This window comes from Podarcis vaucheri, assembly GCF_965113315.1.
Source record: "Podarcis vaucheri genome assembly, chromosome: 9".
Lineage (NCBI taxonomy): Eukaryota > Metazoa > Chordata > Lepidosauria > Squamata > Lacertidae > Podarcis > Podarcis vaucheri.
The window spans coordinates 3,682,123-3,704,333 of record NC_138767.1 but is presented as its reverse complement, the minus strand read 5'-3'; the positions used below and the strand labels follow the sequence as shown (position 1 = coordinate 3,704,333).

At 45.5% G+C, this 22,211-nt stretch overlaps 1 protein-coding gene across 2 annotated transcripts; it reads right to left on the bottom strand.

Annotated features, from left to right (window-relative positions):
- Positions 1 to 8: 8 nt before the first annotated feature.
- On the bottom strand, positions 9 to 20,931 carry LOC309540069 (lithostathine-1-beta-like). Of its 2 annotated transcripts, none has more exons than XM_082236715.1 (9): positions 20,772 to 20,931; positions 19,600 to 19,671; positions 17,273 to 17,362; positions 15,882 to 16,001; positions 14,470 to 14,568; positions 11,396 to 11,482; positions 6,317 to 6,468; positions 4,605 to 4,720; positions 9 to 288 (listed from the first exon to the last, which is right to left on the bottom strand). In XM_082236715.1, the coding sequence occupies exons 2-9, from the start codon at positions 19,610 to 19,612 to the stop codon at positions 117 to 119; spliced, it is 849 nt and encodes a 282-aa protein (XP_082092841.1). In that variant the 5' UTR covers positions 19,613 to 19,671; positions 20,772 to 20,931; the 3' UTR covers positions 9 to 116. The 2 variants fall into 2 exon arrangements, with proteins under 2 accessions (XP_082092841.1, XP_082092840.1); XM_082236714.1 differs by having other exon boundaries at positions 20,744 to 20,880.
- Between the last annotated feature and the right edge of the window lie 1,280 nt (positions 20,932 to 22,211).

The window sequence follows — 22,211 nt, the reverse complement described above, 5'->3', positions numbered from 1 at the left end:
AAAATAACTTGTTGGTGCACATTTTCAATTTATTTCAACAGGTGGAACTGTTCTTCATTTTATTGTATCCAGTGTTATCTGACTGCTTTTCTGTAGGGATGGTTGATTCCTACATCTTAAGGCATGGCACCCATAAACTTCGGATCAGGTGACTTCTTACAAACATAATTTGTTTCCAAAAAGCAAGGATAGTCATGCCAGCATTTTAGCAGTGGACACACCTTGCTAACTAAAATACAGTCTTCACCCGTTTCGGCATCTGGCTGGCCAGCGGATTTATCCCAATACCTGAAAAGAAGAGGCAGCACTAATTAGTACAGGAAGGATGCTTATTTCATTTCTACCTTCCAGCATTATATAAATGTTAAAAACACACACACCCTCTTTTATATTTGTGATGGTTTGTTCAAAGGTTGGTTTCTTTTCTCAAATCATTCCCAAGAGTAGGATCAGAACCACTGTAATACATTGTCCACAAGGTCACACTCCTGTCTTGCTCAGCTGACTCAGTCCTGTTGCCAGGCCTGAACCCAGATTGGAACAACAATTACTATTTCTATTGTTGTTGTTTTTATATTTGTACCCCACCCATCTGACTGGGTTGCCCCAGCCACTCTGAGCAGCTTCCAACATATATGAAAACATAATAATCTAGATGATTTGTGTTCTCCCAAGAATGTGTGCAGCTGTCCCACCACAACCCTCTCCAGCCCCTTCCCTCAAAAGGGGTATTTGTGACTGGTCAATAGTTCTTCCTGTCTTTAATTACACAACCTGAATTTGCCAATATGTGACGGAATCCCACCCCACAATAGCAATTGCTTAGTAGAGCCCTAACTCAGCATGTTTGACATGGATTAAGGAATGGATAGTATTAAAAAACCCCACACTAGATAGTTGGATCTGGAAGGATCTGGTTGCCGCGCATATCTGTGATATGAAAAAGTGAAGGTCCGTAAACGGCTTTTCCCCCGAGCCAGAACTTAACCAAACTCAGTTTCGGCACCTCTTAGGTGGGGGCCATTTCCATTCTAAGAGAACAAGGGAGGTGATCAGGGTGAGTTCCAGCACCTCTTTTTCTAGAAAAATACCACTATGCAGAAAGACTTCTTAAATCACTCTGTGATGAATTTATTTGGATTATGGACCAGGTATAATTATCTACTTGAAAGGAAAACACCACTGTGGTTATCCCCCATAGAGAGTTGTGTTGGGGGGCTTACAAAGATATATTGTTATGCTGAAAGCAGCTATAAGCTTAAGAAAAGAAAATAAAAGAAAATAAAGACCTGGTAGGGAGTTGGTTTCAGTATCATCAAGTAAATGAACTATTTAAGAAGGATGTGTTTTATGGAACAAGGATCTGGTACTGAATGGGGTTGCTTGACAGTAATGAAAGTAATTCTAAAATATTATTAGAATGGGACACTAAAGATGAATTGGTTAAGGCAACAATGACACAGTGGGCCAAAGACCTAGGTCATAATATTGATATGGCTACTTGGGAAAAGTTATGGAATTTACGGCTTGTTATACATTAAGAGAAAACTATCTTAAAATCATGTACAGGTGGCATTTAATGCTAAATAAACTTGCCAAGATGTATAAAAATGTGTCAAGTAAATCCTGGAGATTTAAGCAGGTAGATGAGTCTTTCTTTCATTTGCGGTGGACATGTAAAAAATCTAAAGATTTTTGGAAAATGATATTAATGAAATGAAGAAAATGTTTAAATGGGCTATTCCCCAAAGACCAGAAGCTTATAATATATATATTATAATCAAATCAAATTGCAGATAGGTTTCAAGATAAAAGCAGCGGAAGAAAAATGACCAAAAAGTTGTAAAAGAGAATTTTTCACAATAGATGAAAATATAATGCAGTAGAAAAGGTCTGAACAAAAATGCTGTTGTGGTGAGGGTGGGAAGTCAGCTTAAGAAACAATGTATTTGATTTAAAGGTTCTTGTGAAAATATGTGATATAAACCCTAACTAGAGCTCTTACCAGGTTCTTTTAGAATGGCAATGGCGACCACCTGAGAGGTGCCAGAAATGATTTCCTGTAAGTTCCCCCTGAAAAGAGCCCTGGTGAGTTAAATAGACAAACACAAAAAGAGGCTGCCAGTTTGCCCTCATGTAGGAAGTGAAGCCAAACATGCTATTTGGAAACAGTCCTGCAGTTGCTGAGAGGCTCCCTCAGGCCACACCGTAACCATCCGCGTTTGTACCTGGCCGCGTTTGTATCTGGGTGTTTATACTGGTGTCAGAAGCGGGGACACATGATCTGAACCACCAAGGTGTGCCAAGGTCTTGACCTCATATGCCCGTCTAATGTTCGCATACACCTTGTCAAGAGTATTTTCTCCCCTTGTTGCACACTCAATGTGCTGATGGAATTTTGGGAGTACTGCCCTCGCATCTGTGTGATTGAAGTCCCCCGCAATAATGTGCACAGCCTCTGTGTATCTGCTCAATTTAGCATTGATGTTTTCATGCATACTACTCATGCATTTGCAGTTGGTGCTATGTACACCGCTGTTAACACCACTGTTGTAAATTCCCGGGGAAGATAGAAAGGTCTGCATTTAATTGTCACTTTCCATTTATAACTTCATTTTTGTTTCTCAGAATCTCAGCTTTATCATTTAGTTGCTTCATTTCTCCGTACATTTGTATAGTGGGTTCTTCTATTTCATCAGATGTTCCTTCTAGTCTTGACATAGTTTCATCTAGATCATAGAATCATAGAATAGAATCATAGAATCATAGAGTTGGAATAGACCATAAGGGCCATCGAGTCCAACCCCCTGCCAAGCAGGAAACACCATCAGAGCACTCCTGACATATGGTTGTCAAGCCTCTGCTTAAAGACCTCCAAAGTAGGAGACTCCACCACACTCCTTGGCAGCAAATTCCACTGTCGAACAGCTCTTACTGTCAGGAAGTTCTTCCTAATGTTTAGGTGGAATCTTCTTTCTTGTAGTTTGCATCCATTGCTCCGTGTCCGCTTCTCTGGAGCAGCAGAAAACAACCTTTCTCCCTCCTCTATGTGACATCCTTTTATATATTTGAACATGGCTATCATATCACCCCTTAACCTCCTCTTCTCCAGGCTAAACATGCCCAGCTCCCTTAGCCGTTCCTCATAAGGCATCGTTTCCAGGCCTTTGACCATTTTGGTTGCCCTCCTCTGGACACATTCCAGTTTGTCAGTGTCCTTCTTGAACTGTGGTGCCCAGAACTGGACACAGTACTCCAGGTGAGGTCGGACCAGAGCAGAATACAGTGGCACTATTACTTCCCTTGATCTAGATGCTATACTCCTATTGATGCAGCCCAGAATTGCATTGGCTTTTTTAGCTGCCGTGTCACACTGTTGGCTCATGTCAAGTTTATGGTCAACCAAGACTCCTAGATCCTTTTCACATGTACTGCTCTCAAGCCAGGTGTCACCCATCTTGTATTTGTGCCTCTCATTTTTTTTGCCCAAGTGCAATACTTTACATTTCTCCCCGTTAAAATTCATCTTGTTTGTTTTGGCCCAGTTCTCTAAAACATAGATCCTCTATGTCATTTCTTATTCCACTTTTCCATTTGAATAATCTCTGGTTTACTTTCATTCCTTATTTCATTGACTGTTCCTTTTAATCTTTTCCATTTTTAATCTATTTTTCCCCCTTCAAAATTTCTATTTTTCTATTGAGAGACTTTGTTTACTCTGCTATCATCTGCTTAAGAGCAGTCACAGAAAAAGGAGTTTCCAACTAAACATCAACAAGAACTTTCTTACAGTAAGAGCTGTTGGACAGTGGAAAGGCCTCACTCAAGAGGTGGTGGACTCTCCTTCCTTGGAGGTTCTTAAGCAGAGGTTGGGTGGCCTTCTGTCATGGATGCTTTAGCTGAGATTCCAGCATTGCAGGGGGTTGGACTAGATGACCCTCAGGGATCCTTCCAAGTCTAAGATTCTATGATAATATGGTGTTCTCAAAGTGACCTGCAGGGATTCATTGATACTTGAGACACTGAGACTTGAGAATTCAGCTTCTGGGTCCCATGTATCCAGGTCTAACAATGTCTGTGCCCCCGATCAAACATTGCCAAATACCAAGTATTAGTGTGTGTCCTTTTGGAGTGTTTCTGATGTGACTGGGCAGTAAGAACACTACCAGCCCACTCCTCATTGACAGAACAGTTAAAAATGTTTGCAATGGAAGAAGAAGAAGAGTTTGGATTTGATATCCCGCTTTATCACTACCCTAAGGAGTCTCAAAGCGGCTAACATTCTCCTTTCCCTTCCACCCCACAACAAACACTCTGTGAGGTGAGTGATCAGGGCTGAGAGACTTCAGAGAAATGTGACTAGCCCAAGGTCACCCAGCAGCTGCATGTGGAAGAGCGGGGAAGCGAACCAGGTTCACCAGATTACGAGACTACCACTCTTAACCACTACACCACAAAGGCTCTCAATGGAAGCCTGTATCTTGTGAAAAACAAAACCAGTGCTGGATTCTAGATTCAAAGAATACCAGGAGCTCTTGTTTTTTAAAAAAAGAAGGAAAAGGAATGCAGTGCAGGAGATAAGGAAATTTTGTTCACAAACTCACGTTATTTTAGCATCCACACCACTAACCCATTCAACACCAAGACGTTTCGTTCGGTTCTTCTTGAGGCCAATCCAGAGATTGTGTTTCTTATTCCTAGCTTCTGTATCTATATAGATCTTCAACAGAACAGAACAAATCAGACTCAAAGTCTTTACTGGGCATGTAGGGCTATAAACAAAATTGTCATGTTTAGGAATGTTAGAGAATTCTGCTGGAAACAGAGGCAGAAATTGCTACTGTTTACTTATTCGTCCCATGTATAGCTTGGAAATTTATTAGGTAGTTATTATCTAAAATAAAAAAATCCATTGTTCACCATCTAAGTCTCAAAGCAGCTTACAACAATAAAAACATACAAATTTAAAAAAATTAAGCATAACTCTCAGGAATGTAAAATCTCAAAAATGTAACCAAAAAACCTTATACAGTGGTACCTCAGGATGCGAACGAGATCCGTTCTGGAGCCCCATTCACATCCTGAATAGAATGTAAGCTGTGACTGCACGGGTCGCGTTTTGCCGCTTCCGTACATGTGCGTGACATCATTTTGAGCATCTGAGCATGCGCGAGCAACGAAACCCGGATGTAACACGCTCCGTTACTTCCGAGCGCAACCTGAAAGCACTCAACCTGAAGCACATTCAACCCGAGGTTTGACTGTAAAAGATCTGAAAAATATCTGTGATTCAATCCAAATATGATAGGTCATTGCTGCTGCTGCTGCTGCTGATTTCAATCTGGGAACAAAATATATTTGATTACATTTCCCCCAATTGAATTACATTTCATCTGGACTGAAATAAATGGAGTGGAATAATGTAATGAGGACATAATTTGGGTAATTATATAATAGTTTAAATTACTCAAGCCCATCAATCAATAAGTGGGGCAATGTTTTGTTGTCAGACTTTGCGTGGATTGGTAGCAATGTTTCTGAATGCCAGCTGCTGGAGAATGTGGGAGGGGAAGAGTGCTTTAGTGCTTGGGTCCCACTTGTAGGTTTCCCACAGGCATCACTTTGGCCGCTATGACAGCAGGATACTGGACTAGATGGGCCATTGGCCTGATCCAGCAGGCTCCTCTTATGTTCTTATGGGTCGTAGATATGCCATTCTGCATATCTGCATATCCATTTGTGAGTCCTAGAGCGTGAAACAGGCACCACCAAAAGTGGAGAGAACTGAAATTGTCTTGGATCCCTGGCTGCAGGTGACCTTTGTAGGCACCGAAAAGGAATAAAATTCATATGTATGGTGCAGCTGATCAATGGGACACAGTACAGTAGTGGGCAGCTCCATCAGACCTTGATTCCTGCCCATAAACCCTAGAGTGAGAGGCCAGGGTGAGGCCAGCAGGCTCAGGGGACCTTCTTTGTTGGGAGAGATGTTGGGGTCACCTGTGAGTTTGCTTGAGTCCTGGGTGAGAGCCAGGGATGATGGGTTTACTCCTGAGAGAGTCATTAGACTAAGAGGTGTTCACTGTAGATAAAGGGTTAGCAAAATTCCAGTTCTGATATCAGTATATTTTTATTAGTGTGGTATGATCAATGGTTTGATTTTATACTTTTGTAATATTTGTGTTTTTAATCTGCTCTGCCCTGTTCAGAGATATTTCTATATATTAAGCAGTATAGAAATGGTTTAAAGGTAAAATAAAAAATGAAACCATTAGCCTGTGCAAGATTATTCCTAATTTGTATGTGTCCAGCTCACCTGTTCTTCCTGGTTTGCAATGGAAACCAGCTGGGTATTAACCTCCTCACATTTATTCACAGCAGCTGGCCATGATTGTTTGTCATTGGAAAACAAGTAGATGTTCCATCTAAAGACCCTCCATCCTGATTTAAGTTTCTGCCGAATATCATCTTTGATCCAAGCCAGAAAAAGAACAAAACAGAAGGAGATTTAGTGTGTAGTAGGTCTGTGCAGATTTTTATGGTGCTTTTCTTCTAAAAATTAATAAATTACAAACTCAAAATGAATTACATGCGTCTATTTCATTACAATCTCTCATAATGTATTTAAAGTAGCAGCTTGTAAGTACATGAGAAGAGCTCTGCGGGATCAGGTCAAAATGGACCCATGTAGGCACTGTGGTCTAAACCACTGAGCCTCTTGGGCTTGCCAATTAGAAGGTCGGCGGTTCGAATCCCCACAACAGGGTGAGCTCCCATTACTCGGTCCCAGCTCCTGCCAAACCTAGCAGTTCGAAAGCATGTCAAAAAGTGCAAGTAGATAAATAGGTACCACTCCGGCGGGAAGGTAAACAGCGTTTCCGTGCTCTGCTCTTGTTTCACCAGAAGCGGCTTAGTCATGCTGGCCACATGACCCAGAAAAACTGTCTGCGGACAAACACCAGCTCCCTCGGCCTGTAAAGCGAGATGAGCGCTGCAACCCCAGAGTCGTTCACGACTGGACTTAACTGTCAGGGGTCCTTGACCTTTTTTAGTCCAGCAACCCGCTTTCACAGCAGCCAACCAGATACCTCCATGGGAAGCCCACGTACAGGATCTAAGCACAACAGGACTCTCCTCAGTTGTGATTCTTAGCAACCGGGCCTCAGAGGCATCCCTACCTCGAGAATGAGGCCCTGGTTTCACTATGGAATGGCATGGTGAACTGGGCAGCTGCCATTATGACACCCAAGCCCCCTCTCCAGTGTTGTGGAGCTGACTGGTTCCTTGGTATTCTGGTGAGCTTTGTGCTATGAAGTGAGCCAGATGAAGACTAGAGCACAGGTGACTCAAGACTTCTTCTTCTTCTTCTTCTTCTTCTTCTTCTTCTTCTTCTTCTTCTTCTTCTTCTTCTTCATTTGTACCCCACTCATTTGGCTGGGTTGCCCCAGCCATTCTGGGTGGCTTCCAGCATATATAAAAACATAGTAAAACATTAAACCTTAAAAGCTTCCCTATACCGGGGTGCCTTCAAATGTTTCCTAAATGTTATATACAGTAGTACCTTGGGTTAAGAACTTAATTCGTTCCGGAGGTCCGTTCTTAACCTGAAACTGTTCTTAACCTGAAGCACCACTTTAGCTAATGGGGCCTCCCGCTGCCGCCGTGTCACCACCATGCAATTTCTGTTCTCATCCTGAAGCAAAGTTCTTAACCCGAAGTACTATTTCTGGGTTAGTGGAGTCTGTAACCTGAAGCGTCTGTGACCTGAAGCATCTGTAACCCGAGGTACCACTATAATTACTCATCTCCTTAACAACTGATGGGAGGGCGTTCCACAGTGTGGGCGCCACTGCTGAGAAGGCGCTCTGCCTAGTTTCCTGTAGCTTCACTTTTCACAGTGAGGAAACTGCCAGAAGGCCCTCGGTGCTGGACCTCAGTGTCCGGGCAGAACAATGGGGGTGGAGACACTCCTTCAGGTATACAGGACCGAGGCCGTTTAGGGCCGTTTAGACTTGTACTGAAGTCATCCAAACACTGCTTGGAGGACATAACGATGCCAACAATGGGGCAGTGCAAGCTGCAAGGAAGGATCATTGGGCAGCTTGCACTGCATTTTCTCTAGTGCAGGGGTCAGCAAACTTTTTCAGCAGGGGGCCAGTCCACTGTCCCTCAAACCTTGTGGGGGGCCGGACTATATTTTGAAGGGAAAAAGAAAGAAAGAATTCCTATGCCCCACAAATAACCCAGAGGTGCATTTTAAATAAAAGCACACATTCTACTCATGAAAAAACACGCTGATTCCCAGACCATCTGTGGGCCAGATTTAGGAGGCGATTGGGCCGGATCCGGCCCCTGAGCCTTAGTTTGCTTATCCATGTGCTAGTGACTATATGCCTGGCCACTTGCCTTGACTTCTGTCCCTCCTTATTATATCTAACAGAAAGTGGTTAGTGCTTCATTACATGAGGGGATGGTCGCTGCTGCCTTGAAAGAAGTGGTGGTGTGACTACTCCTAAAGAAACTAGTCACGGACCCCTTAGACCAGGGTTTACCGCACTCGGGTCTCCAGCTGTTTTTGGACTACAGCTCCCATCATCTCTAGCTAGCAGGACCAGTGGTCAGGGATGGTGGGAGTTGTAGTCCCAAAACAGCTGGAGACCCAAGTTTGGGAAACCCTGCCTTAGACTTAAATCTATTCTGACCCATCACAAATACCTTCTGGGGATGGGGGAGGTGATGGAAAAAGTAGGCAGCTACAGGGATTCTTGGATGACATAGATTTTGATCCATTCGAATCTGGATTCAGGCCTGGTCATGGGACAGAGTTACCCTTGATTACATTGAGGGATGACCTCTGCAAGAGAACAGGACAAAGGGAGCACAACCTAGTTCCCGCTTCTTGATCTTTCTGTGGCTTTTGATACTACTGCCCATGGGATCCTTCTGGGCCAGCTCCATGGAATGGGAATGGGGGGCGCACTGTGCTGCAGTGGTCCAGAGAGTAGCATTGATCAAGTGCTTTTTTGCCCTCGTGGTGGTTATTTTTTATTTATTTATATTATTTATTCAATTTATATACCACCCATTATCAAAAGATCCCAGGGCAGTGTACAACATTAAAAACACAATACAGAACAACAGTAATAAAAACATAATTTAAAGCATACTGAGAGACAGTCTAGAAGAAGAAGAGAAGAAGAGTTTGGATTTGATATCCCGCTTTATCACTACCCGAAGGAGTCTCAAAGCGGCTAACATTCTCCTTTCCCTTCCTCCCCCACAACAAACACTCTGTGAAGTGAGTGGGGCTGAGAGACTTCAGAGAAGTTTGATTGGCCCAAGGTCACCCAGCAGCTGCATGTGGAGGAGTGGAGATGCGAACCCGGTTCCCCAGATTACGAGTCTATCGCTCTTAACCACTACACCACTCTGGCTATAATAATAAAGCCTAATAATAAAACAATCATAATAACAACAGTCCTCTAACCCACACTTTCATGAGCCACAATTATTTAACATCCATAGGCCTGGGCAAAGAGGAGTGTTTTTGCCTGGTGCCTAAAGACAAGTAATGAGCCATTCTGGGGAGCCACCACAGAAAAGACATGTTTTCATGTTGTCACCCTTCGCACACCTCTGGGATGGGGGGACATAGAGAAGGGCCTCAGAAGACAAGCTCAGGGTCTGGGTCAGTTTGCATGGGGAGAGGCAATCCTACTGAAGTCCTGAGCCATGCAAGGCTTTATAGTTCAACACCAACACTTTGAATTAGGCCCGGAAACTACTCAGCAGCCAATGCAGTTGTGCCAGGATTGGTGTTATATGCTCAAACTGTCTTGTTCTGGTGAACAATCTGGCCATTGCATTTTGCACCAGCTGAAGTTTCCAAACAGTCTTCGGAGGCAGTCCCAAGTATAACACATTGCAGTATTCCAACCTAGGGGCTACCAGGGCTTAGTATGCAGAGGTCAGGCTATCCCTGTCCAGATAGGGATGCAGCTGGGCCACCAGCCGAAGCTGAATGAGGTAATGGTACCCCTGAAGGACCAGGTGCGCAGCCTGGGAGTCATTTTGGACTCACAGCTGTCCATGGAGGCGCAGGTTAACTCTGTGTCCAGGGCAGCTGTCTACCAGCTCCAGCTGGTACGCAGGCTAAGACCCTATCTGCCCGCGAACTGTCTCGCCAGAGTGGTGCATGCTCTAGTTATCTCACGCTTGGACTACTGCAATGCGCTCTATATGGGGCTACCTTTGAAGGTGACCCGGAAACTGCAATTAATCCAGAATGCGGCAGCTAGACTGGTGACTGGGAGTGGCCGTCGGGACCACATAACACCGGTTCTGAGAGATCTGCATTGGCTCCCAGTACGTTTCCGAGCACAATTCAAAGTGTTGGTGCTGACGTTTAAAGCCCTAAACGGCCTCGGTCCTGTATACCTGAAGGAGCGTATCCACCCCCATTGTTCAGCCCGGACACTGAGATCCAGCACCGAGGGCCTTCTGGCGGTTCCCTCATTGCGAGAAGTGAGGCTACAGGGAATCAGACAGAGGGCCTTCTCGGTAGTGGCGCCCGCCCTGTGGAATGCCCTCCCATCAGATGTCAAAGAGATAAATAATTACCTGACATTCAGAAGACATCTTAAGGCAGCCCTGTTCAGGGAAGTTTTTAATATGTAACGCTGTACTGTTTTTAACACTGATTGGGAGCTGCCCAGAGTGGCTGGGGAAACTCAGCCAGATGGGCGGGGTATAAATAATAAATTATTATTATTATTATTATTATTATATGACAGAAGGCACTCCATGCCACCGAGTCCACTTGGACCTCAAGAGACAGGTGGTTACACTATGGAGTGCCACAGGGCACTATTTTAACCCCAATATTATTCAATGTTTATATGAAGCTGCTGGGAGTGGCCATTTGGAGTTTTTGGGGAAAGGTGCCACCAGAACACTGATGACACTCCACCCTATTTCTCAATAACATGTGAATCAGCAGAAGCTACACAGGCCTTTGACTGGTGCCTGGACACAGAGATGAGACGGATGAGAGGAAATAAGCCAAGCATGAATCCTGGGAATACAACAGCACTGTGTGGGAGTAGTTCACTTGGCCACGAAATTGGTACAACTGCCTGTTCTGGGTGGAGTTGCAATCCTTCTAAAGGAGCAGGTATGCAACTAGAGGTGCTCCTGGATTGAGCTTTGTCACTAGAGGAACAGCCTCCATAGCGAGAAGTGCCTTTTACCAGCTGTGCTGGGCCTACCCCAAGCAGCCCACCCCCATACATTCGCGAGCCATGTAGAAAAGTGACCTTCAGGAGAAGGTGCAGCCTAAGGGGGGGACTTCTTTTCCACTCTGGTTCTTCAGCACGATGGTCTCAGCATTACTTACCAATTTCAGCTTGCAGTTCATCGTTTAGCATAGTCAGATTGACAAAGTAGTCCGATAAGTTCACAACCATGGCAAATTTCCCATAATCTAAAAGGTTTACAAGAATCCAGGTCAAGATCTTAAATCGCAATCTATATCTATTTCAAATCATCTCCCTACATTCTGCCATGCAGGGGAGCATCAGGCTTAATGTTGCATTTTAATCTTGTTTTTTAAGTTGTATTTCAATCAATTGTTTTTATACCTGGTGTTAGCCGCCCTGAGCCCGGTCTTGGCTGGGGAGGGCGGGGTATAAATGAAATTTTTTATTATTATTATTATTACTATTATTATTAGGCCCATGGGCACATTTGCATATGCTGAGAAAAATCAGGACACGGGCCTTGTGCCTCCTTCCCAAAGTCTGGGAAGCTTCTGCCCACCTAATCCAGCATCCTCTTCTCACAGTGGCCAACAGTGGGAAATTGCAAGCAGGATCTGATCAGAAGAGAACCACCCCCTCCTGTGGCTTCCAGCAACTGAGATTCAGAATCATTGCTGCCTCCAAGTGTGAAGGCAGAGCAGCGCTAGAAATCAGCCAGGCGCTGAGTGCATTTTACACCATTTGCAACCAAGTGAAGATGCCCGGACGCCAGGACGGCACCTGACGTCTCTGTTGGATTCTTCAAGCCTTATCAGAGGAAACTGGCCACTCTCCAGGCACTCGGCTTGAGATCCTTGTTGACCTCCCCGTCTGCGTCTCCCGGCAGGATACAGGCTAGGTCACTATCGGCGATCCTCCTCAAGCGTGAGAAGAACACACCACTCTCCCCTCCTCCCTGCCTCCCCCAGGGAGGGGAAAGAGACAGACAGAAATGTATTTACATGTCTTTATTTCTGTCCTTGCAGCAGTACAGAGAAACGCATCTGCACTCTCCAGTCTCCAACAGTAGAGAGAGAAAAAACTCCACCCCTGTACTTCCAGTACAGGTCAGATGACACTCTCAGCTAACATCCGGTGCTCAGCACAGTGAATAGACTGCCCCTTTGTTCCCATGGTACAGTCCAAAACATCAACATCCTGTTTTGCTTTCCAGCCACCTGCAGCTCGCTCCCGCATTGCTGCTTTTCTGTAACAGTCTCCACCATCTAGAGGTGCATGCCTGGGGAAAAAGATGCGAAGCTCTGACAGGGTGCGAGAGCTAACCCACCTCCTTACCAAAGCTGGGCAAAAGCTGCTCATGTTTTGGGAAAGAGGCGGGAGAGCTCTCGCACCCTGCCAGAGCATTGCGCCTTCTTCTTTAAGTGCTTGCAATGGTTTCCATGTTTCTTTGGGGGAAGTCAAGCACTTTAAATGTGTGCTGAACGAGCTTTAAATGTATGTAAGGGTAAAGGTAAAGGTAAACTGTCCAGGGGACAGTTAAGACCAGTCAAAGGTGACTGTGGGGTTGCGGCGCTCATCTTGCTTTTCAGGCCAAGGGAACCAGCATTTGTCCACAGACAGCTTTCCAGATCATGTGGCCAGCAAGACTAAACCACTCTTGGTGTGGATATGACCTTATGCTCCTCACCAGTGTAAGGTGAAGGGGTACTACTTTGACGGGGCCCCTGGCACAGTTTTCAACCCAGCCTTGGCCATCTCCTATTTTGAGAATTTAAGGGCCAAATGCCCATGAGTGCATGTCAGAAGAAGCATGCAAAGCCCAGGGGAGGCGCAGGTATGGTGAACACGGCCAGGTGCAGCTTAGATGGACCCAGAACAAAGTAGCCTCTGATGAGCCTTTTACTTGGTCAGGGTTATTTGGTTGTGGGAATCATTAGCACCAGTCTAGATGCCTGCTTAGTGTCACACAATGCTCACAATATAGCATCACTCTCAGGAACTGTAGGGAATTAATATGGCACACTATATATATATATATAGAGAGAGAGAGAGAGAGAGAGAGAGAGATATTTTGTTTTTTTAATGTTGAGTCAGTCCATTACAGGCTTTGTGACAAAAGCCATTTCCAGCCTAAGATATGCCTGGGATTCACTTCCAGACCAGCGCTGTCAGCTAACAGGTCACAGTCTGCACTCCTGTCAGCTTGAGGCAGAGAAGCAGCAGGATAAGATTATAGAGCAAAAGGGGAAAGCCAAGGCGTGGCTACCCCAATGCTCAAGAGCATGGGTAGGCAAACTAAGGCCCCGGGGCTGGATCCGGCCCAATTGCCTTCTAAATCTGACCCGTGGACTGTCCGGGAATCAGTGTGTTTTTACATGAGCAGAATGTGTGCTTTTATTTAAAATGCATCTCTGGGTTGTTTGTGGGGCATAGGAATTCATTATTTTTTTTCCAAAATATAGTCCAGCCCCCCACAAGGTCTGAGGGACAGTGGACAGGCCCCCTGCTGAAAAAGTTTGCTGACCCCTGCTCAAGATGCACGCCATGTTGACCCCCAGGATGCACACTATGCTTCCGCGGGTCGCGCTACGTCCCCAGGAAGCGTGCCAGCCCTGCCCCCGCCTGCTGTCTGCCCCCCCCCCCCCGGTGCCAGAGCATGAAGCGCCACCCCTGCTGATCAGAAGAGCCTAAGGATTTCTGATTGGTTTAGAATGACAACTGCGGGTTGCAACTGCTATGGGAAGTCTGATATAATTAATTGGTTGGTTATTTGTAATCACGTGTCTAGGTTAGAAGTGTGTAGGAGTAGATGCTTGTGAAGATCATTTCAGCCTCCCTCAGAATTTTTAGGAGGCTGACCCGATGGACTCCTTTATTCAGTAAAGTTATATCTTTTCACTTGGAGCCTCCAACCCTTTCTTTCAGGTTTCTGCGAGGAACACATCCAGCCTCAACCTTTTAAAAAAAACATCTTTAACACCGTCACATTTCACTGGCAATCCACCCCTTTCCCCGGCAGCTTTTCTTCCCGCTGAGCAATTGGAATAGGCTTTTATTGTTGTAAACCACTGTGCTATATTTTTTGACACGGTGGTGTATAAACATTTTCAGAAATGGAAAAATACTGGGGGAAACGACCCTAAGCAGTGTTGGGGAGACACTTGCAGAGAAAGAAGCTTTCTGAAAACTCTGACCAAAACACGTTGCTTACCATTCAGACTGTTCCACTTTGGGTAGTAGGTATTAGCAAAATCCCGAACCTTCTGCCGTGCTGCTAACACTTGCACATGCTTTTTATAATTGAGAACATCTAAAAAGAAAGGAGGAATGAAAGAGTGGGCACACCAACACACTAGTTTTATGCCAGCTGGAAGTGTGGCTCTACCCTGTGTAAGTATACCTGAAGGGGCTTGCATGTGGAGCAGGTGGAAGGAGGAGGAGAGGTCAGGTCGGGGCAGCAAAGGGGGCCAAGTTGTGGTGGAATTGCATCATGCTAGACTGATGGGCAGTGGCTGAGGAGGTGCGCCAGCCAGAGGGAAGGAGGAAGAAGAAGAAGAAGAGTTTGGATTTGATATCCCGCTTTATCACTACCCTAAGGAGCCTCAAAGCGGCTAACATTCTCCTTTCCCTTCCTCCCCCACAACAAACACTCTGTGAGGTGAGTGGGGCTGAGAGACTTCAGAGAAGTGGGACTGTCCCAAGGTCACCCAGCAGCTGCATGTGGAGGAGCAGGGACGCGAACCCGGTTCACCAGATTACTATTCTACCGCTCTTAACCACTACACCACAACACTGGAGGGGGTAAGGGAGAGGTTGCTCCTTCTCCCTTCTGCCTGTTGCTGTTCACGCAGGGCCAGGTTCCTTGTCAGTCACACCAACAGCAATGCAACCACCATTTGGGGTTGGCTGAGCTCAAATATGGCGAAAAACATGTCCCGTTTAAAGTCCGAACAGGACAGGGGACTCTTTTGTCTAAAACACAGGCAATGCCATTTTTCTAGGGACAGGTGGTATCACTGCTGATTGCAACATGAATCTACACCTGCCTAGTTCTGGGGTTTGCAACCTATGGCCCATGGGCCACAAGAGGCCCATGGAGGTCATTTAACTGACCCACGAGCCACCTCCAACTGCACACTACTCTAAACCGGTGCAGTGAGGTGCAGGGACTCGCTTCCGCAGTGGCACAAATCTTGTCTGTGCAGATGTCGGAAATTGCGTCTGTGCAGATGCCAGAAATTGCATCTGCGCAGACGCCCGAAATTGTGGGCCCACAGAGAGATCTCCACTGGAGTAAACCGGCCCAGGCAAGGTAAACCTTGCCTACCCCTGGCCTAGTTAGTCACTAAAAGTCTCTGAGCTGTTCAAAGGCAACACTGCAATGCCATTGAAATCTCTCTCTCTCTCTCTCTCTCTCTCTCTCTCTCTCTCTCTCTCTGTGTGTGTGTGTGTGTGTGTGTAAAATTGGACTCTCATCTCTTTCACTGACATCAAAGGGAAGAAAAGGGGCTTCTTCGAGTTGCCATTCTTTCCTCTCTCTTTTTTTTAAGGGTTCTTTACACTGAAGTTAAACCAGCCAAGGCGATGGGGGGGGGGGTCATTTGCTAGAAGAGTTAAACTTACATATTGTGACCAATGCAACTGTTCCAAGCAAGAGGATCGTGGCAGCGCATGCGGCAGCAGCTTTACCCACAGGGGAGTTGGCCCACGTTACTCCTCGTTTCCAAAGATCGCCGGTCTTACCTTAGAGGACAAGAGGACAGAAAACCTCACTTTCACCACCCCGCAGGGAAGCGATGGGCACAGTCAGTGCAAAACAGAACTCCACACCCTGCCCATCATAGTGATGACAAGTGGATGTGGCTTTGGGGGGGGGGAGCCATCTTCAGCAAAACTGGACTCCTTGGTGGGCCAGGATTGGCCCGCAGGCCAGAGGTTCTGCACCACTAGTTTAGGGGGACACCTGGGCTCTCAACGGCTTTCTCCTTGGAGAACTGACTAGGCGCCCAATAGCTAAGCAGGAACACAGTCCTCAGTTGCAGGCAACTCCACAGCAGGCCAGGAAGCCTGCACCAAATCCTTTGCACTGCACAACATGCACTTACTTGGAGTCTCGATACCTACCTCCTCTTAGCAAAAGCAACGCTCCCACAGTTATCATCATCTCTGACAAACTTTCCTCACAGTGTTGCTATGGTGAGAAAGGAAAAGGAAGAGTTGTGCACATTGCCTTGAAGTCCTGGGAGGAAGGACCAGGTAGAAAGGAGGTGAATGAAGTCTGTGACCTACAGCGCCAAATCCATTATGCGCATGCACACACACACACACACACACACACACACACACACACACACACACTATTGTGGGTTTGATTCCTATGCGGGCCACCTGCAAACTCCTGCATTGCAGAGTGCCAGCGGTGGGGTGGGGGTTGGAGTAGAAGATCCTTTGGGTCCCTTCCGACTCTATGACTCTGTCATTCTGTGTGACCTTTTTCCAAGGACCTCAAGGCAGTGAACCTCATTCCTCTTCTTCCTGTGAATGATTACAACAAGCTAGAGGCACAGGCAGAAGCTCAATGGCCATCTCTCATGAATGCTTTAGCTGAGATTCCAGCATTGCAGGGGGCTGGACTAGATGACCCTTGGTGTTCCTTCCAACTCTGTGATTTTATGAAAAATGTTAAATGTCAAAGAAATGATTGTGTAGATACTCTACCTCATATTCCCATACTGTAATATGAATTTGGTCAATTTTCTTCCTCTCTCTCTTAAACAATATATCATATATATATATATATATATATATATATATATATATATATATGGGGGGATAATATAGGATGGCAGTTTTAGGAGGAAACATACCATGGCTTCCCTTTCGGAGATTGTAACATGTGGGACACACCTGCTTAGAAATACGCTTTCTCCCATCTATGCCTCCCTACCCCACAATTGTTTTTCTTATGGTGCCCCCACTGGAATTTCCTTCTATGTGCTTTGGAGCATACAGACCCTTGGCTGCTGGTTGTGCTGGTGCTTTCTTGGCAGGAGTTTCGGGCTTTTTACTTTGTGGGGGGTTCTTTTTCCCTTTCCGCTTTGTATCTGAAAAAGAGCAATGGAAGCTTAATGTATACATGCTTATCAATATGGAGCCGCAACCAGCAATACCTAAACAATACCATGAAAGTTACATAGATAACAAAATACCCTTTAAACCAGGGTCAGCCTGCTCATTGGCCCTGAGGAGGACATCGGCTCAGGTGGCAGCCTATGAACACCTGAAAATGGTGGCAGACCTGGGCCCCTGAGGAACATGCTGCTCACTGCTGCCCAGGAAGAGCAGGGTTACCACTGGCTGATCCTCTCCAGCCCCCCTTCCCCTTCCCCTTCCCCACCACCTTCAGCACCATAGGGTTTCCCCAGGCCACCTCCAGTTGCCTCTGATTCTGCCCCTGATTCTGGACTGCTCTCTGCCACAGCCTCTTCTTGCTCACTAAACCTTGTTGCCTCTTCAGCTTTCAAGAGCTCCTTCTCCCTGTCTGCTCACTCTTCTCCCTCTGACCGCTCATCGTCATCCCACCACCAACCCCCTGGCTCTGAGTCTTGTTCCCTTGGCAGTTCATTAGTTGGTACCTTCCGCCACCCCTCTGCATCCAGCCAGTCCATGACAGTCCCCCTCCCTGGGGAGTTCTACCAGGGCGACACTGGGACTCCAGTGGACTGGCTGCAACAGGAAGGGAGTGCAACTTGTACAGCACGTTGGCAACAAATATTCACACAGTTGTTCAAAAATAATTTTACACCATTTATCAAATATGTGAGAAAGAGACAATTGCTTACAAAGTGCCACGAAAACTTACAAACTACCTAAAATAAAGTGAACTTGCAATATCAGATTTTACTAGGTTCTTACAAATTCTTGACTCAGCTATTCAGTCTCTTAAGCCAAGAAATTGTCTCTTCAAACATATTTAGCACTAGTAGACGCATCAATATGGCCTGAAGCTCAACATCAAAAAAACGAAGATCATGGCCACTGGGCCCATCACCTCCTGTCAAATAGAAGGGGAAGAAATGGAGGCATTGAGAGATTTTACTTTCTTGGGCTTCATGATCAATGCAGATGGTGACAGCAGTCACGAAATTAAAAGACGCCTGCTTCTTGGGAGAAAAGCAATGACAAACCTAGGCAGCATCTTAAAAAGCAGAGACATCACCTTGCCAGCAAAGGTCCATATAGTTAAAGCTATGGTTTTCCCAGTAGTGATGTATGGAAGTGAGAGCTGGACCATCAAGAAGGCTGATCGTCGAAGAATAGATGTTTTTGAATTATGGTGCTGGAGGAGACGCTTGAGAGTCCTATGGACTGCAAGAAGATCAAACCTATCCATTCTGAAGGAAATCAGCCCTGAGTGCTCACTTGAAGGACAGATCCTGAAGCTGAGGATCCAAGACTTTGGCCACCTCATGAGAAGAGAAGACTCCCTGGAAAAGACCCTGATGTTGGGGAAGATGGAGGGCACAAGGAGAAGGGGATGATAGAGGACGAGATGGTTGGACAGTGTTCAACAGCATGAGTTTGACCAAACTGCGGGAGGCAGTGGAAGACAGGAGTGCCTGGTGTGCTCTGGTCCAGGGGGTCATGAAGAGTCGGACACGACTAAACGACTCAACAACAACAACAACAGACGCATCAATGGCACGAGACAACTGAAGAAGCCTAGAAAACTGTGCTCAGGAAGTGTGCTATCCGCCAACCCTAACAAATCGGCCCCACTGGGGGCAAAACAGCAGCCCCTCAACTGCATGGACTGCTAGGGTGAAATGGGGATAGAACGCTGACACCCTGTCATCTTTATTACTCCATATGCTGCTTCATCAGCACCTCACAGATACTGGGAACAACGTTGAACTTGCCCTTTTCTTGAATCTCCTTGGACTTATTTTTAAAAACAAGGAAAAAATGAAAAAAATGAGTGTGAAATTATTTTTGAACAACTGTGTGAATATTTGTCGCCAACGTGCTGTACGAGTTGCACTGTCTTTATTAATGGCACAGGTTGCATTTTTCTAGCAAGAGTAACAGGAAGGGAGGCAGGTAAGTGGGGCTGGTTGAAGGCAGCCCGGTGTTGGTGGGGAAGAATCAGCCTTAAAGAATCAGCTCCCTTGGGGCCCAAATGGGAGCAGAGAAGCTCCGGCTTAGCTATCACATCCCTCCCTTGAGAGGCAATGGGGCAGAAGGGAGCCACCACCACCTCCTCAGGAAGGACCTGCAGCCAGAGACAAAATGGCCCTCATGCCTGTGAGAAGGAAGAGGGAAAAGAGCAGAAACAACTTACCCGCCTTTGCCATTTTAGGTTGTCATTTTGATTGCTGTCTCTGAGTGTGGCTTGTTGTTCTCTATTCTTTCCCTACAATCGCATAATGTGGGCAGGGCATGGAGTGGAGAAAGAATATCTTAGGACAAATGCAGCATTTGAAAACCGGTCACATGAGTTCTCCATATGTCGCGAAGTTGGCATTAATAATAATAATAATAATAAAATTTATTTATGCCCCGCCCTCCCCAGCTAGAGCCGGGCTCAGGGCAGCTAACAACAATAAAATTACAGTAAAATTACAGTAAAAACATAAGGGGAGGGGACCAATTTAAAATACAGGTTAAAATGCAATTTAAAATGCAGCGTCCAAGATGTGCTATTATGTCTCCCTTCCCCTTTGTGCATACTTCAAGCAGCTGGTAGAGTCTGAAAGATATATTTGAAGGGAAAACCTGCACCTTGCAATCTTTTAACTGCTGTAAATTAGCTAGGGAGTTGGCCTAAAGAACTTTCAGGATCCTCCTCCTTCAATTCTATGGGCTGCATTCAACTGAATCCTCCTGGAGCGAAGATGGGAAGGAGGAGGAAATGAGCAAACTCGTAATAAAATAAGATAAAGGAGAGCTGGACAGTGGGCAGCACTCTGAGATGACCCCTGACCACTGGTCCTGCTAGCTAGGGGTGATGGGAGTTGTAGTCTAACAACAGCTGGAGGCCCAAGTTTGGGAGACCCTGATGTAGACGATGAAGAAGTACAAAGAAGAAGGTACAAAATACAATATACCGTATTTTTCGCTCTATAACACGCACCCGACCATAACACGCACGTAGTTTTTAGAGGAGGAAAATCCGTAGGCGTGCCACCCATAGGCATTCCCTCCATAACACGCACAGACATTTTCCCTTACTTTTTAGGAGGAAAAAAGTGAGTGTTGTGATGCAAAAAATACGGTAATCTAATGCCTGGTTGCATTAAGAATCGTTTAGGGAAATTTAATGAAGGCAAATCAATAGAATTCTTCATTCAAAGATGCAGCACAAAGATGTTACCATAAAACTTAACATGGGTGTCAGTTCTTAAAAAATCGGTGTCCCAGATCTTATCTAAGCATATCTCAATCCTAGCTCTCTTTCCTCTTTCCACCAGGTGTTGCTCACTCACCTGGCTGTCTCCTGGGGCACCTCTTCACTTCCCTAATGCACACCCGCTTAGTGCTTAGTCTTTCTTTCTCTTTTCCAAGGGTGCATGAGGGGCCAAGCGGAATGGCTCCATTGTTGAACTGGCAGAGCACTTGGCCAATCAGGGACTGGAAGAAAGCGAATCAGGGAAGTTCTGGAACATTCTGCATCACAGAGAAAGATGGATGAGGTTGTTGACAGAAGGACCCCAGGTGGAGAGAAGACAAGTGCAACAGGGGGCCACAACATCCAAAAAGGAGCAATGTAAGGTAGGGAAATGTTATTAGTCAGATTCTAAATTGTATCCTCAAGCCTTTCAAAAGCGTTTTATACTGTACATTAGTGTTACATACATGTTTTAAACAAATAAATGTCACATTTGTGTTTTGCGTCAGGAGATGGAATTTGATCACTAGGTCTTCAATATAATTTTTATCATGTGTGCATTTCTTTTTTTCGATAGCAGAAAGAACAGTGAACCCCCAAAGAAACGGAACTGCTCTAAATAATCACAGTTAAATGCGAAGGAATTGGCATTATGATAACATTTTCAGGGTAGCCATGTTAGTCTTGTGTGACAAAAACAATAAATATTAATTTGGCACCTTAACTATGAACAAATGTAGCATTGTGCTGTTGTGGGCTACATGCCACTTTAACAGACGAATGCTGTGTTATCATGAGTTTATCAAGGTAGGCTACATCCACTGCGTTCCCTTCATCTACCAGGCTTGTAATTCTGTCAAAAAACGAGATCAGGTTAGTCTGACATGACTTATTTTTCAGAAATCCATGCTGACTATTGGTGATCACAGCATTCCTTTCTAGGTGCTCACAGACTGTTTGCTTAATGATCTGCTCCAGAATCTTCCCTGCTATTGATGTCAGACTGACTGGGCGGTAATTATTTGGGTCCTCTCTTTTCCCCTTTGAAAATAGGGACAACATTTGCCCTCCTCCAGTCTGCCGGGACTTCACCTGTTCTCCAGGAATTCTCAAAGATGACTGCCAGTGGTTCTGAGATCACATCTGCCAGTTCTTTTAATACTCTTGGATGCAGTTCATCTGGCCCTGGAGACTTGAATACATCTAATCTAGCCAAATATTCTTGTACTATCTCCTTAGTTATTCTGGGCTGTGTTTCCTTTGCTGAATCATTTGCTTCAAATTCTTCAGGTCGGGCATTGTCTTCTTTATCGGAGAAGACTGAGGCAAAGAAGGCATTGAGGAGTTCAGCCCTTTCTGTGTCCCCTGTTTGCATTTCACCATCTTCTCCTCTGAGTGACCCCACTGTTTCTTTGTTCTTCCTTTTGCTACGAACATACCCATAAAAGCCTTTTTTGTTGCTTTTAACCTCTCTAGCAAGCCTGAGTTCATTCTGTGCTTTAGCTTTTCTGACTTTGTGTCTACACGTGCTGGCTATTTGTTTGAATTCCTCTTTGGTGGTTTCC